Source organism: Heptranchias perlo, chromosome 22 (genome assembly GCF_035084215.1).
Source record: "Heptranchias perlo isolate sHepPer1 chromosome 22, sHepPer1.hap1, whole genome shotgun sequence".
Classification (NCBI taxonomy): domain Eukaryota; kingdom Metazoa; phylum Chordata; class Chondrichthyes; order Hexanchiformes; family Hexanchidae; genus Heptranchias; species Heptranchias perlo.
In genome coordinates this window covers 34376741-34391655 of record NC_090346.1, presented here as the reverse complement: position 1 = coordinate 34391655, position 14915 = coordinate 34376741, and the positions used below count along the sequence as shown (strand labels likewise).

At 42.8% G+C, this 14915-nt stretch overlaps 1 protein-coding gene across 1 annotated transcript in view; it reads left to right on the top strand.

Moving 5' to 3' along the window:
* nomo (nodal modulator) overlaps positions 1–14915 on the top strand; it is a 67474-nt gene continuing 52559 nt past the window's right edge. The window contains exons 1-8 of the mRNA XM_068003221.1: positions 1–205; positions 5988–6077; positions 6566–6611; positions 8063–8163; positions 8533–8636; positions 8730–8802; positions 9490–9642; positions 9945–10082. Of these exons, the coding sequence (XP_067859322.1) occupies positions 68–205; positions 5988–6077; positions 6566–6611; positions 8063–8163; positions 8533–8636; positions 8730–8802; positions 9490–9642; positions 9945–10082 (843 nt within the window). The 5' untranslated portion in view covers positions 1–67. The remainder of the gene's footprint in view (positions 206–5987; positions 6078–6565; positions 6612–8062; positions 8164–8532; positions 8637–8729; positions 8803–9489; positions 9643–9944; positions 10083–14915) is intronic.

Below are 14915 nucleotides of genomic sequence, written 5' to 3'. Positions count from 1 at the left end.
GCCGAGTGCCAGGGACCGGGTGCGCGGGTTAGGGGGGAAAGTTGGAGCAGTTTCGGTGCTCGGCAGCATGGCGGGCGGGAGGCCGTGGGCTGTGTTGGCGCTGCTGTCACTGCTGAGCTGCCGTCTGGCGGAGGCCGAGGATATCGTGGTGGGATGCGGGGGCTTTGTGAAGTCTGATGTGGAGATTAATTACTCTCTGATCGAGGTGAGTGCGGGCTGACGGGGTCAGGGACAGGGCCCCGGCCGGCGGGGCTGTGCCGGGCGCGGATCAGTAAAACCCAGGCCGAGGCAGGAGAGACGGAGTGGGCCGTCCGCCAGTCACTGTCACCGCGGCTGTTGAGCTGATGTCAGGATTAACTGTCGCTTCGGTGAGCGGTGGTTCCTGCTGACCCCAGCGGGATGCGGGCTGGCTTTAGAGATTGTCCTGTACCTCCTTTAGTAATCGGGGGCAATAAGAAAGACCTGCATTTTTACAGGGACCTCAGGGTGTCCCAAAGCGCTTTACAGCCAATGAAGTACTTTTTTGAAGTGTAGACCAAATTACACCTTGGTCTGTCCCCCTGCTCCTCTGACACCTTCCCTTCCTTTGAGCATCTCACCCCTTTCGCCTCTCCTTTAAAATCCTCGCTCTCTACCACTTACCCAGCTACCATGCTAACTTTCTCACCAAGATATCTTCGCTGCTTTCCTCCCTCAGCCTCTGCACCAAGCGACTTCTCATCCATGGTGATTTCAATCTCTATCTCAACTCATCATGCTCTCTCCCCTCTGAGTTCACTGCCCTCCTATCCTCCCTTAATCTCTTCTTCCATATAAACCCCCCTACCCATATTCACGGCCACCCCCTTGACCGTGCCATCTCACGTGGCCTCTCTACTTCCATTGTGTCAATCGCGGATAAGGCCATCTCTGATCACTTCCTTGTATCTCTCTCCACCCACATCCCCCTCCCAACCCCACTTCCTTCTGTGTCTGCCCCTGGGGAAAAAAAATCCTCCAAGTCACTTACAACGGCACTTTCAAATTCCCAACTGTCTAGCCTTTGGCCCTCCATTCACTTCGACATTTCTGCAGCTACCACTACCAGTCTGTTCAATCACACCCTCACCTCCACCTTTGATGCCCTTGTCCCTATTAAAACTATTACTCACTCTCACCTTGGTCACCCCCGTGGTATGGCCCTCATCTCCGCTTCCTTAAGTCCAAGGGACACAGACTTGAACATTTATGGCAGACAACTGGTTTAGACATTCATTGCCAGATCTGGCTGGACCACATAAAGCACTATCGGGTCCTGCTCTCCTCTGCCAAAACTGCTCACTATTTTAGGGTCATCCTGGAATGCAGATAACCTCCACCTTTTCTTCACTACAAACCATCTTCTTAAACTCCTCTCCCCTGCCCCCTCCACCCTCACCTCCAATGAAAAATGCAAGGAGCTCATGGAATTCTTTGTCACTAAGATTAAGACCATCCGTTCAGCTGCCTCTGCCACTTCCCTCCCTTCCCCTAGCCCACCAAACCAAAATTCCCCTACGGTTCCCCCCTGCCCTACCCCTGAACTTGCATCTTTCTCTAGTTTCTCTTCTATCTCCCCTCATACCCTCTCTGAGCCCGTCTTGACCACGAGACCCACCTCCTGCTCCCTCGACCCTATTCCCACTAAACTGCTGACCGCCCAACTTCTCTTCCTGGCCCCATGTTAGCTGATATTGTTAACAGTTCTCTGTCCTCAGGTACTGTCCCCCTCCCCTTCAAATCTGCCATCATCGCACCCCGCTTCAAAAAACCCACCCTTGACCCTTCTGTCCTTTCAAACTGCTGCCCCCATCTCCAACCTCCCTTTCCTCTCAAGTCCTTGAACGTGTTGTCGCCTCCCAAATCCATGGCCATCTTTCCCGCAACTCCATGTTTGAATCCCTCCAATCAGGTTTCTGCCCCGCCACAATATTGAATCGCTCCCACAGCATTACCTCTGGAGTCCCCCGAGGATCTATCCTTGGCCCCCTCCTATTTCTCATCTACGTGCTGTCCCTCGACGACATCATCTGAAAACACGACGTCAGATTCCACATGTACGCTGACGACACCCAGCTCTACCTCACAACCACCTCCCTTGAACTCTCCACTATCTCTCATTTGTCACATTGCTTGTCTGACGTCCAACACTGGATGAGCAAGAAGTCCTTCCAACTAAACATTGGGAAGACCGAAGCCATTGTCTTTGGTCCCCGCTGCAAACTCCGCTCCCTAGCCACCAACTCCATCCCTCTCCCTGGCCACTGTCTGAGTGTGAACCAGGCTGTTCACAACCGTGGCATCCTATTTGACCCCGAGATGAGCTTCCAACCACATATCCGCTCCATTACCAAGACCGTCTACTTCCACCTCCTTAACATCACCTGTCTCCGCCCCTGCCTCAGCTCATCTGCTGCTGAAACCCTCAACCATGCCTTTGTTACCTATAGACTTGTCTATTCCAATGGTCTCCTGGCTGGTCTCCCATCCCTCCATAAACTTGAGCTCATCCAAAACTTTGCTGCCCGATTCCTAACTTGCACCAAGTCCCATTCTCCCATCACCCCTTTCCTTTCAAGTTCTTGAACATGATATCGCCTCCCAAATCTATACGCATCTTTCCCGCAACTCCATGTGTTTCTCCCTACGCCCTCTGTGACTGTGACTCGTGCATTTTTCCTCCCCCCCCCCCGAACTCTGCAACCTTTGACATTAGTTGACCACACCATTTTCCTCCAACACCTCTGTTGTCCGATTCAGTGGGATTGCCTGCACTTGGTTCCACTCTTACCTATTCAAACACAGCAGAGCATCTCCAGCAGTGGCTTTGTTTCCTGCCCCACAACTGTACCTCTGGAGTCCCTCAAGCATCCATCCTTGGTCCCCTCCTCTTCCTCATATACATGCTGCACCTTAGCGACATCATCCACAGATATGTGGTCAGCTTCCACATGTATGTTGAGCATACCAAGCTCTACTTCTCCACCAGCTGTCTCCACTGTCTCTGTTGTCAGACTGCTTGTCCATTATCCAGACGTAGATGAGCAGAAATTTCCTCCAGTTAAACACTGAATAGCCTGAAGCTGTCGTCTTCAGCCTCCTCCACAAACTCCAAACCCTCACTGCTAATTCCATCTCCCTCCCCGACTGTCCGCCATCTTTGTATTCTATTCGCACCTGTGCTCACTAACCCACATTGACTCACGGCCCGGCAATGCCTCGATTTTAAAATTCTCGTACTTGTTTTCAAATCCCTCTATGGTCTTGCCCCTCCCTATCTCTGTAACCTCCTCCAACCCTACAACCCTCCGAGATTTCTGCGCTCCTCCAATTCTGGCCTCCTGCGCATCCCTGATTTTAATCGCTGCACCGTTGGCAGCAGTGCCTTCAGCTGCCTAGGCCCTAAGCTCTGGAATTCCCTCGCTACACCTCTCCGCTTCTCTACTCTCCTCCTTCAAGAAGCTCCTTAAAACCTACCTCTTTGACCAAGCTTTTGGTCACCTTTCCTAATGTCTCCTTTTGTGGCTCGATGTCAAATTTTGTTTGATAACGCTATGTTAAAGGTGCTATATAAATGCAAGTAGTTGTTGTAATGTAGGAAACATGGCAGCCAATTTGCACACAGTAAGATCCCACAAACAGCAATGAGATAATGAGCAGATAATCTGTTTTAGTGATGTTGGGTGAGGGAAAAAAGTTGAGCAGGACATGGGGAGAACTCCCATGCTCTTCTTCGAAGAGTGCCACGGGATCTTTTACATCCACCTGAGAGGGCAGTTTAACGTCTCATCGAGAAGGCAGCACTGCCTCAGTACTGCACTGGAATGTCAGCCTAGATTTTGTGCTCAAGTCTCTGGATTGGGGTTTGGACCCACAACCTTCTGACTCAGAGGCGAGAGAGTTACCACTGAGCCACAGCTGGCACCAATAAACTGTCTCACGATATTAGTGATTACTTTGGGTAAGTTTGTGTGCCTGGTGAAGGGGATGTGAGAAAGAGGTAAAATATTTTTGTTTTATCATGAAACTCACTGGGGAAGGAGGAAATGTCTTTTGGAATGTGTAAAAGAGTTAGAGGCGAGTTTCCAGTGTACACTTCTGTATGGTGTTGAGAGCCTAAGAAAGAACAAACTTACATTTCTGTAGCGCCTTTCATGTCCTCCGGACGTTCCAAAGCTCCTCACAGCCTCTGTTATGTAGGTAGATGCGGCAGCCAGTATATACACAGTAATCAGATAAATGACCATTTAACCTGTTCTTGGTGGTGTTGGGGTTCAGTGATAAATATTAGCCAGGACATTAGGGGAACTACCCTGCTTTTCATCAAAATCGTGCCACTGGATCTTTTATGTCCACCTAAACAGGTTGATGTGGCCTTGGTTTAATGTCTCATCTGAAAGATGGCACCGCTGTCAATGTAGCACTCCCTCAGTACTGCACTGAAATGTCAGCCTAGATTATGTGCTCAATTCCCTGGAGTGGTGCTTGAGTCTGCAACCTTCTGACTCATAGTTGACAGTGCTACCTAGCTGTCAAAGATTCTGAAACAGAGTCTGGATGATCTTGGAGCATGCTGTCCAAGAAGGCTGTTGGATATCAAGTGGGAGGATCATGTGACCACCACTGAAGTAATGGAGAGCATCAGCATATTGGTTAGAAGATTGTGAACTGTAGAATATGTGTGCGACTGAAAATTGGTATCCACAAAAGTACTGGAATGAGTCCTAACTGGAGTTTGACTGATCAGAAGAATGAAGCTGAATGGTGGGACTGTGGACAGGTAGACTTGAGCAAATTAGTGGACAGGTAGACCTGAGCGAAATAGTGACAAAGGGTAGACAGATGTGGAGTCTGTAGAGGGGAAAATCATGATACCAGGGAGTTGATATTGATGGCCAGCCTAGTTAGGCAGATGGAAAAGTAAAGCCAAAGGCTGAAGCAGTTACTGGTGTGAATGTTCCAGTGTATTGTTGCCTTGGTGTTTATTATTTCCAGTGTATGTCACAGATTGCAAATAATATGATAAAAATTAATAATTATTTAAAAATGGTAGTAGTGGGAGAAAAAATTATGAAGAGAATGACAAACTTCTAAACAAATATTCTTAGTAAGTGTACTGAAGTTTTACAATTTAGTTGTTTCAGCAATGAATAACCTAACCTATGGAAATAGCTAATAATGGATACAATTAGCTTTTACCCTTGTGGTTGAGTTTGTCTTAGAATATTTAGCCTCCATTTAAGGTGTTTTGGATTATAGGCCAGTTTTACTACATAGTTTGCATTGATACAAAGTGGCTTTGGCTTCACACCATGCAAACTGTGAAGTATAATTAAGTTATGAAGTTGATCGAATTGAATTTAGGTAGGTATGAAATCACTTCCAGGTGATGGCTTCATACTGCATTAGCTCTGTACTTGCTAGAATTAATATGATGCAAAGTTCCAGGCAGTCTAATTTTAGTAGAGAGTTGATTGTCTTGTCAACTCTTTGGGTCTGGCCAGAGAGTGATGTTGAGCCAGCCCCATGCCACTCAAGCAGATACTGGTGTTCAGTGTAACACTAAACATTCAAAATTCTAATCTGATAATTCTGAACTCTTTCTGTAAAGGTATACTGCAGCCAGGCCAGGATGTACCTGGGGGTCATTCTTCTGTAAACAGTTTTGAGTTTTCTTGATGGCATCTAGCTGAGGTGCTAATTTTGGACTCTTCCTGTATACGCCCTTGCACCGCTGCAACTACAGTGATGGTAGGGATGGTCTGCAGGTAATTTCATTGCATCTCTGCAGTTTTATAATAGGGTTCAAAATGAAGGGCAAATGTCATTGGGCATTTTTAGATCATATTTTACAAAAATGAGGAAGGAAATGATCCAGCAAATATTGTCTTCTGAACTGAGATTTCTGAGCATCAATTTTAGTTTTCTGGTAGATCGTAGGAAAACTATCTTTGTGATTGCTTCCACAGATTAAACTGTACACAAAGCAGGGCACACTGAAATACCAGACTGATTGTGCACCCAACAATGGTTACTTCATGATTCCTCTGTATGACAAGGTAACTATAATTCTATAAACTGTTTAGTAGGCCTTTATGGTGGTAAAAAATCAATTTGTACTCGTGAAATAACCTGATAGTTTAAGACAAAGTCCTTTCTCAGATTCCAAACTATTAGTGTAATGTTCCAAATTTCTTTAATGATCATCTCACCTTTGAGGGAAGTGCCGACTACAGTCATTTGAGCAATGGCAGCATGATCAGTTTGTGCAACTGTGGGGTGGCTTGATGCATTAATAAAAAAATAACTTATTTTTGTTGGAAATGTGTACAATCCCTGTAGAATTAATTCTCTAAATTTCAATAAATGTTTATAAATATTCTGATTTGTAATGTTGTGCTAGCAGTGTTAAATAAATCTGTAGATTAATTACTCCATTGGTAAACAGTCCACGTTCTTTGTGTATAAATGTACTACATTCTGACATGTCAAATTCAATTTAGAATTGTGAGAAAGTACTTAAGTAGTGTGTTTCTTTCCTCCATAGGGGGATTTCATTTTAAAGATTGAGCCTCCCCTAGGGTGGAGCTTTGGTGAGTACTCAAATTCAGCCTGACAAGAATAGGCACATATTTTTGAAATACCCACACTGTTCACCGATTAACTCGCTTCTTTGTGTGAAGTGACTTTTAAATGGATTAATGTGATGTAGTATTGATAATACTAAAATTGTAAGTATAAATCATTGTAGAGAAATGGGGCTATAATAATCACCAGATCTACTGCAATACAGATTCACTGCAGTTATCATGGTACAGCCAGCATTATTTACATGAAAATAACCCCTGATCATGGATTAATGACAAACCTGTATATGGGTCTATTTTTGGTGTCCTGTTTGTCTGCACACTTGATGTTTCAGAAGAAAAGTAGCTATCTGATGCTGGTGGTGAAAAATTATATATATATATATATATATATATATATATATATAAAAACTTGCATGTTCTGGCATACAAACATGCAGTTTCCAGGGATATAGTGGGAAGGTAAAATACAGGTAGGGAGCATCTGTATATTAAGATACTTTCTGGGTAGTTATGGAATGCCATTTTCATTCAACCTGGGTGAAGCACCCAGCATTTAGTAACTGTTGGAGGAAAGCTTGCAAATGTGTTACAAAAATCATCCTTATGAGAGGATGAAAATGATATTCCATAGTTATCCACTGAGGATTCAATTTACATGTACTACTTTCAAATCATGTATATTTTACATTTGATTTTATTTTGGGGGGTATTGTTATGGAGTATTTTTGGGGCAGCTTTCTGCTGTCTTCAGAGGTGTTGGACCATTATGTTGAAGCCACGTGAAACAGGACTTGGTTTAAATAGTGTGGCTATTGCAGCCTCAAAGATCCATTTGAATTATTAAATTTAATAAGGAATTTATTTGTATGTTTGTGAAGCATTTAAAAAAAAATCCTAATCCACAACCTGGGAATTGTTCAAAACGATGCCCATAGCTCTATTTTTGGTGGGAGGGAGGGAAGAAGCTTGGAATTAGATCTGAAGATGTTATTTTGTAGCTAATCATTGAATTGATTCCTTGAGTTCCCTAGAGTTAAGAATCCCACAATTGCTAAATATAAGTATTGCATCTAGTGCAAATTATGCCCATCATACTCGAGACATCAAACTTTGTAACAGATGCAAAATAACAATTTTTAAAAACCAGTTACTAAATACTGGGTGCTTCTGACTTGGAGACTGAAACTTACAAGTATTTTTTTTAAAAAAACAGTCCCCTTACTGGGCAACTATTAAAACTCTGATCTAAAACTGTGTTTACTTAACAACAATTAGACTTTGTGGCCTTAAAGGAACCCAGCTCCTTTTAAGCAGCAGAACATTGCTCATACCAGTATAGCACTCCTGACCTTATAAAATAATGATCTGACTTTGAGCGATGCCACAAGAGATCTGCTAATATTTTATATACATTCACTACTTTTAAAAAGGCAATTTTTTCCCTTTATAACCAGAGCCTACAAATGTGGATCTTCATGTAGATGGTATTAATGACATTTGCACCAAAGGCGAGGACATCAATTTTGTGTTCACTGGGTTTTCTGTGTCTGGGAAGGTAAGAGGGATTTTTTTTTTGTATCTTCAAATTACTCAATAATGTACAACAGTTTAATCTTTTCCTGGTGGCATAGCCATAGTAGAACAGTTTTTGTGGCACGTGGAAGTGATGTGACTTAATATATTTGGTGGAGCAGGCCAATGACATTTCAGATCTTTAGAGGAAAGCTCGTGATTGTTTAAGAAAAAACAAAGACTATAATTCTGTAATTTTATCTTTAAATTGCTGATAACTTAGTAGCCATATTGCTATTGAAACAAAATATTTGTTATTGAATATTTTTATTTCATAGTGTTAAATTGCCTGTGAATATTGGTCAAAGTGAATAAACTAAACTTTGCATTATTGTGATTTTTGTTCTATCAGGTGTTGAGCAAAGGTCAAAGTTCAGGACCTGCTGGTGTTCACGTTACATTAAGAAAAGCTGGAACGGATGTTGATCAGATTTCGTCGACTCAAACTGGAGGAAAGTATGTACATGCTTAACGGTGGTTTCAACATGATGATGACGTATAGCCCACCTTTCATTCCTAAAGGAATCTAATTTTTCTTTCTTTTGATAGGTATGTATTTACGAGGGTGCTGCCTGGTGACTATGAAATCTTTGCATCTCACCCTACCTGGACTCTACAGAAAGTAGGCTTGCTTATAATTGTTATGGTTAATAGCTCGTAACTGCTAAAGTGGGAAATTCTGAATGTGATTCATTTTTCAGTTTCAATGTTGAGCATTTTTATGTGGTGATCCATGCAGGGCTCAGATGGTGTGGTTATTATGTGTGTAATGACCATAGAGTTCCTTGATGAACTGCAGATTATCTCTCAATGAAATATAACCATGCCATGTCGTTCATTAACAAATGCCATCATACATAATGATACTGGGCACACTGCCTATTAGCATCAGCACTCACACACTGCCAGTACAAATACTAAATCAAGCTGTAAAGTTCACAGTATGTATTCAGAAAAGAATGAATACCCTGGAGTAATAATAAGGCAGCAACCTAATCTTGTGGCTGAAATGATAAGTATAAATCACTGGAGTTTTACACATGTTTTTATATCCTCATCTGAACCCCTTAATTAGATTATTGGCTTCTGTTAATTACCTTGTATCTGCCATTCTCTATATTGTATTATCAATATTTGATGAGTGAATTTTCAAATGCCTTGTGCTGTTTTAAGGGGGTTATGGTATTAGTAACATAACTGCAATTAGCTGGAATTTTCAGGTGAAACCTGAAGATATTTAACCGCAGTAGATATCTTGAAGGAAAGCAATCTTGAATTACAGCAAATGAAACTTGTTTTTGTTCTTTAGGCGTCTACCTCAGTGCGGGTGATGAATTCTAATGCAAACGCAATTGATTCTCTTGTGGTTGCTGGGTATGATGTTTTGGGCTCTGTGCGAAGTGATGGAGAGCCAATGAAAGGTGTAGTGTTCCTGCTATTCTCCTCATCAGTCACAGAACAGGTGAGAGTGAATGACCTGACCTTTATGTAACAGTTCAATTAGCATTGGTGTAGTGGATTTTGTAACATCTTAAGCTCATGAATTATTTACGATTTGAATATGGGCATTCAAAGGCACTAATAATTTACCCCTTTAAAATCTATTTGTTTTACTTTTCTTTTGGGAAGGCTAAATGGAAGAAGTAATTTTGTGGGGAAAATGGCAATTATGGATGATCCCTTTGAAAGCCTTTAAATTGCTGTTATTTTTCATTTTGTGAAGTAATTGCTTCTAACAATTAATGCTCCCTTTCTTACTGGTAGGATATCTCTGGCTGTAATTTATCTCCGGTTGAAGGATTTCAAGCAGCGGATAAAGCATCAACTTTCCTGTGCAGTGTTGTGTCAAGAGAAGATGGATCCTTCATTTTTTCATCCCTCCCCAGTGGAGAATACACAGTGGTGAGTAAGTGATGGATAAATCTGGGCTGCATTAGAGAGGTGTGTGTAGTCATTTCTTGGTTTTGGAGCCATGTGTACAAGCGGTGTAGTTGCAAGTACACGTACATGACAAAACCAGGAGGAGATTGTAAAGACAATAATCCAGCCTCAAAACTGTTTGTGTATTGTGTGGGAAGGGAAGGAAGGTACAGGTGCTTGGAGTGGGTAGGGGTCGAAGCCTCGACCTGACTACCTTGTAAAAAGCAAATCCACGTTTCCAGCCATTACTGGGAAATGGCTTAAACATTAAGCACTTTCTGCACTATTAAAATCCTTCTGGTGGTGCTGGCATATGCATAATGGGCCAAATGGTCTCCTTCTGTGCTGAATGATTCTGTGGTTTTAAAAGCGCTTGAAGAACATGGCATTAGTTAGAGTGTACTGAGAGCTGATTGGGTTATAGGAAATAGAAGGTGTGTTTGAATGGAAAGTGTTCTGGATGGAGAGGTATGATGAGAGGAGTGGAGTCCTGCAGGGCTTGGTGCCGGGACTGGTACTCAGAAACATTTTTATAACTGGCCTGGATTGTTATAATCGGATAGCCATGTGGTAAAGGATAGAATACTAGAGCCTAGTCTTTAGTTGTTTCCAAGCCTTTATTCATAGAGATTCCCCTCACTCACTCACTCTCACACACGCCCCCCCCCGCCCCAGGTAAGCTCTCCTATAAAAAGGATACAAGAGTTCCCAATTCATACCCACCACCTGAATACAATTAACACTTATTGATATAAATCATACAATTAACATGGATGAGGGTACCAGTAGCTACATTTTGAAATTTGTTGTTGACACCAAAGTAGCAGGTTTAGTTAATATGCGGAGGATGGGGAGAAGGTATAGGAACACCAAGATTGTTCGGGGAAATGGGCAGATATTTGGCAGATGCAGCTTAACGTGGGTAAAGTAATGCATTTAGGGACAAGAAGCAGGCATAGGGATCACAGGATTAATGGCAAAATACTTTCAAAGATGGATTAAATAGATAGATCCCTTAAGGCATCAAGCTGATGTCTGGCAGCTGTCAAAAAATAAATAGGCTTCTGAGCTTCAGTCAGCCCCACCCGGGGTATTGTGTGCAGTTTTGGAACCCACACCACAGAAAGCATGTAGCTGAAAAAAGTAGAGTTCCTAAGATGGTACAGTTGGCAAGTAAAACATATTGGGTAGCCTGAAGGTTCTAGGAATCTTCTCTTTGGAAAGAAGACTCAGGTGGAATATGATTGAGGTATTCAAAATAGTACAACATGAGGTGTAGATGATCAATCAGGGTACGAAGGAGCGGACATAAGTTCGAGCTGCGAATAGGAAGATCTAGACGGGATGTACGGAAATATTACCAAGAGGGTAATTGTTTAGTGAAACAGTTTACTGAGTGAGATGGTAGAAGCAAATGATTCAGATATCCTAAATGGAAAATTAGACAGGTATCTTGGAGAAACACTATCTAATGCAACTGTTGGGACAGCAGGAAGACAGACTAGATGGACCTATAGGCCTGAAAAAGAAATGGAGGAGCGGGACTTCTTTCCACTAATAACGGAAAGCGTGACTTTCTGCCAACGGGCTGGTTGGGAAGGGAGAAGAGCTAATTCTGGAGGTGACGTGGGAGCCATAACTGGTGAAGAGCAGCTGGCTGTAGAAGCACGTAGACCGACAGTGGAGGCCACATGCTGGGTGGTAAGGGAGTGGAGTTGGGTAGAGAGTTGTGGCATTCACCACATTGAAGTGTTGCAGAACTGCCCTCAGAATGCTGGTGGCACTTTCAGCCAAATTCTACTTTTTAATAATGGGAGGCAAGGCGCCCCACTGACGGGCTGGGTGGGAAGGTGAGTGGAGTTGGGTGGTATGGGCAAATGGCTGCTGGGACTGGCAAAGAGGAATGGGCCCAGATTGCGGGCATGTTTGTGGCTTTAGCTGTATTGAAGTTTTGAAATGCCACAGGAGTAACCTCAGCACTAATGGCAGTTTGAACGGGAGCAGCAACTGAAGAGGAATGTAGGAACATAAGAACATAAGAAATAGGAGCAGGAGTAGGCCATAAGTCCCCTCGAGCCCGCTCCGCCATTCAATAAGATTATGGCTGATCTTCTACCTCAACTCCACTTCCCTGCCCAATCCCTGTATCCCTTGATTCCCTTAGTGTCCAAAAATCTATTGATCTCAACCTTGAATATAGTCAACAGCTGAGCATCCATAGCACTCTGGGGTAGAGAATTCCAAAGATTCACAACCCTCTGAGTGAAGAAATTTTACCTCATCTGGGTCCTAAATCGCCAACCTCTTATCTTGAGACTGTGACCTCTAGTTCTAGACTCTCTAGCCCAAAGCCATGGGAAATAGTGGGGCAGCAGAGCAGGGCCAAGATTTGCGGGGGAAAGGCAGGGAGCTGAGGACTGGCACGGGAGATCAGAGAGGTAAGAGATGGAGAGAATGTGGAGCTCAGGACACTGGACAGGGGTAACCACTGAGGGCAAAGGGTTGGAGAAAAGAAAAGCAAAATAAATCAATTTAAAAGTAAAGAAAAATAAATCATTAAGATTTAAGCTTACCTTCAGATTTGGTGAAAAACAAAATCGGCGATGGTGTTGGCAGAGACAGTTGAGACTCACAGATGCAGTCTAGTGGCTGGAGTCTGCTAAACAGCGTGACACGCAGGAGTTTACTTACTGGATTGCCATTATAAATGTTGTAAACAATTTTACAACACCAAGTTATAGTCCAGCAATTTTATTTTAAATTCACAAGCTTTCGGAGGCTTCCTCCTTCGTCAGGTGAATGATGTGAAAATGAAATCCTCGAAATTTCGAGGATTTCATTTTTTATTCGTTCACCTGACGAAGGAGGAAGCCTCCGAAAGCTTGTGAATTTAAAATAAAATTGCTGGACTATAACTTGGTGTTGTAAAATTGTTTACAATTGTCAACCCCAGTCCATCACCGGCATCTCCACATCATTATAGATGTTTACATAGGCAGTTTCCATGTTAAATGTTGACATAAAATCATTACCAAAAATTATGATAACAGGAAATGGATGCTTCGATATTTAATATATTCTAGTATAATCCCAAGGTGTTACACACCAAGTGCAGTCTTCAGGTGAAATAGTGTTAGAGGGCGGAGGATAATGGAACCAGATGCGCAGATGTAATTCAATCCCCATTTGAAGTCAGATATTCAGCTGTTATTTTTATATAGTACTTTGATTCTATATCTATCTAAATATATGTCCTTACTGATAGATTTTTGGACTCTATGGGGATTGGGGGGGGAAAGTGGGAGTTGAGGTCGAAGATCAGCATTGATCTTATTGAATGGCGGAGCAGACTCGAGGGGCTGTGTGGCCTACTCCTGCTCCTATTTCCTATGTTAGAATGAAATGCTGAGTGGGTTGCAACATTCTGTTTCAAATGCATTGAAAACTACTATTAGGCTATTTTTATGGCAAAAATCATTATAAAAGTATCAGTATTTATCTGCAGTACCTTTTATGCTTGTAGGTGGTGCTGTGACAGGGATCCAATGTAATTAAGTGTTCTGCTTGCGCATTGCTTTTGAACTAACATTATGTGATAGGTTCCCATTGTATAGATGCTATTTTACATTGACACTTAAGTAAAAAAAAATCTTGCTTGAGCCTGCCTGCAGTTGTAGGCTCTGGTCACCAGGAGTCTCTGCAGACCTGTCTCATCCTTCTGAAACCCCATTCTGAGGGCTATATTGGTTTTCTTTGTCCAGGTAAGTTATTTATTTAACATTTTAATCTGCAGTCTTATGTTATCTGTGCCCGACCATTGGTCCAAATCTCTTGCCCCTTCTCGGCCGCATACAAGCTTTATATATTTTTAATTAGAGGTAGATCTCCCATGACGTTGCACAGGGGGAATCAAGACTTAGGGCACTTTTCAGGTCAAGCAGGGTTAGAGGGCAGGGAGATAATTGTACCAAGGTGGGGAAGGGGAGGGGAGAGGAGAGGAGAGGAGAGTGGGAGGGACAGGAAAGAAAAGGAGAAGAGGGGAAGAGGGATGGAGAGGAGAAGCTAAATTTGCTTCAGTGGGGATGCCAGGGTTGGATTATCAGCTCGGGGTGGGGAGTCCAACAAAGTGGGTAGGGGTGATTTCTGCCTCACTTGGGTGGGTGGGGGTGTCGCTGCACGAATTCTGCCTAAGCAGGGGGTGGGGTAGATGTCTGTTTTTTGGGGGTGAGTTGGTGTTAGCGATTGATTTTTACCTTATTGGTGGGGAGGAACCTTTTGCTACTTGTCTGAGCATGTGTGGGGCATTAATTTTTGGCTCCCTGCTTTCTTCAGGTCATGAGTGGAGTGATGTTCTGGCATTTTTTACAATATCAGCAGCATTCTTTGGAGCACTTGACAGTTTGGCCGGGGTCCTCAAAATGGCAATTGCTGATGGACCCTGACTACTCTTTTTTGTACAGCTGTGTTCAGCCTCCAATCAGCTGCAAGTGCTTCTCACCTAGTCCCTTTGCTACCTTTCTTATTCATTTTCTACTTCTATCATTTTGCTGATTTAAAAAAAAAATTCCCCCTTGATGGTATCAAAGGTGGGTTTCTAGTTTTTCCTTTAGGTGGCCCTGTTGTGTAACAATGTTATTATACTCACAGCATCACATACAGGTGTAATACCATTGGAAAGTTACTGCTACTCAGCATTTTTACTATAAATAAATTGAAAAGACTAAAGGAAAACTATATATGAGATTAAAGAAAAAATTATTTGAAAGCGTGTAGAAATATGAATTGGGTTTGTTGATAGGTTTCACAATTGGTAAC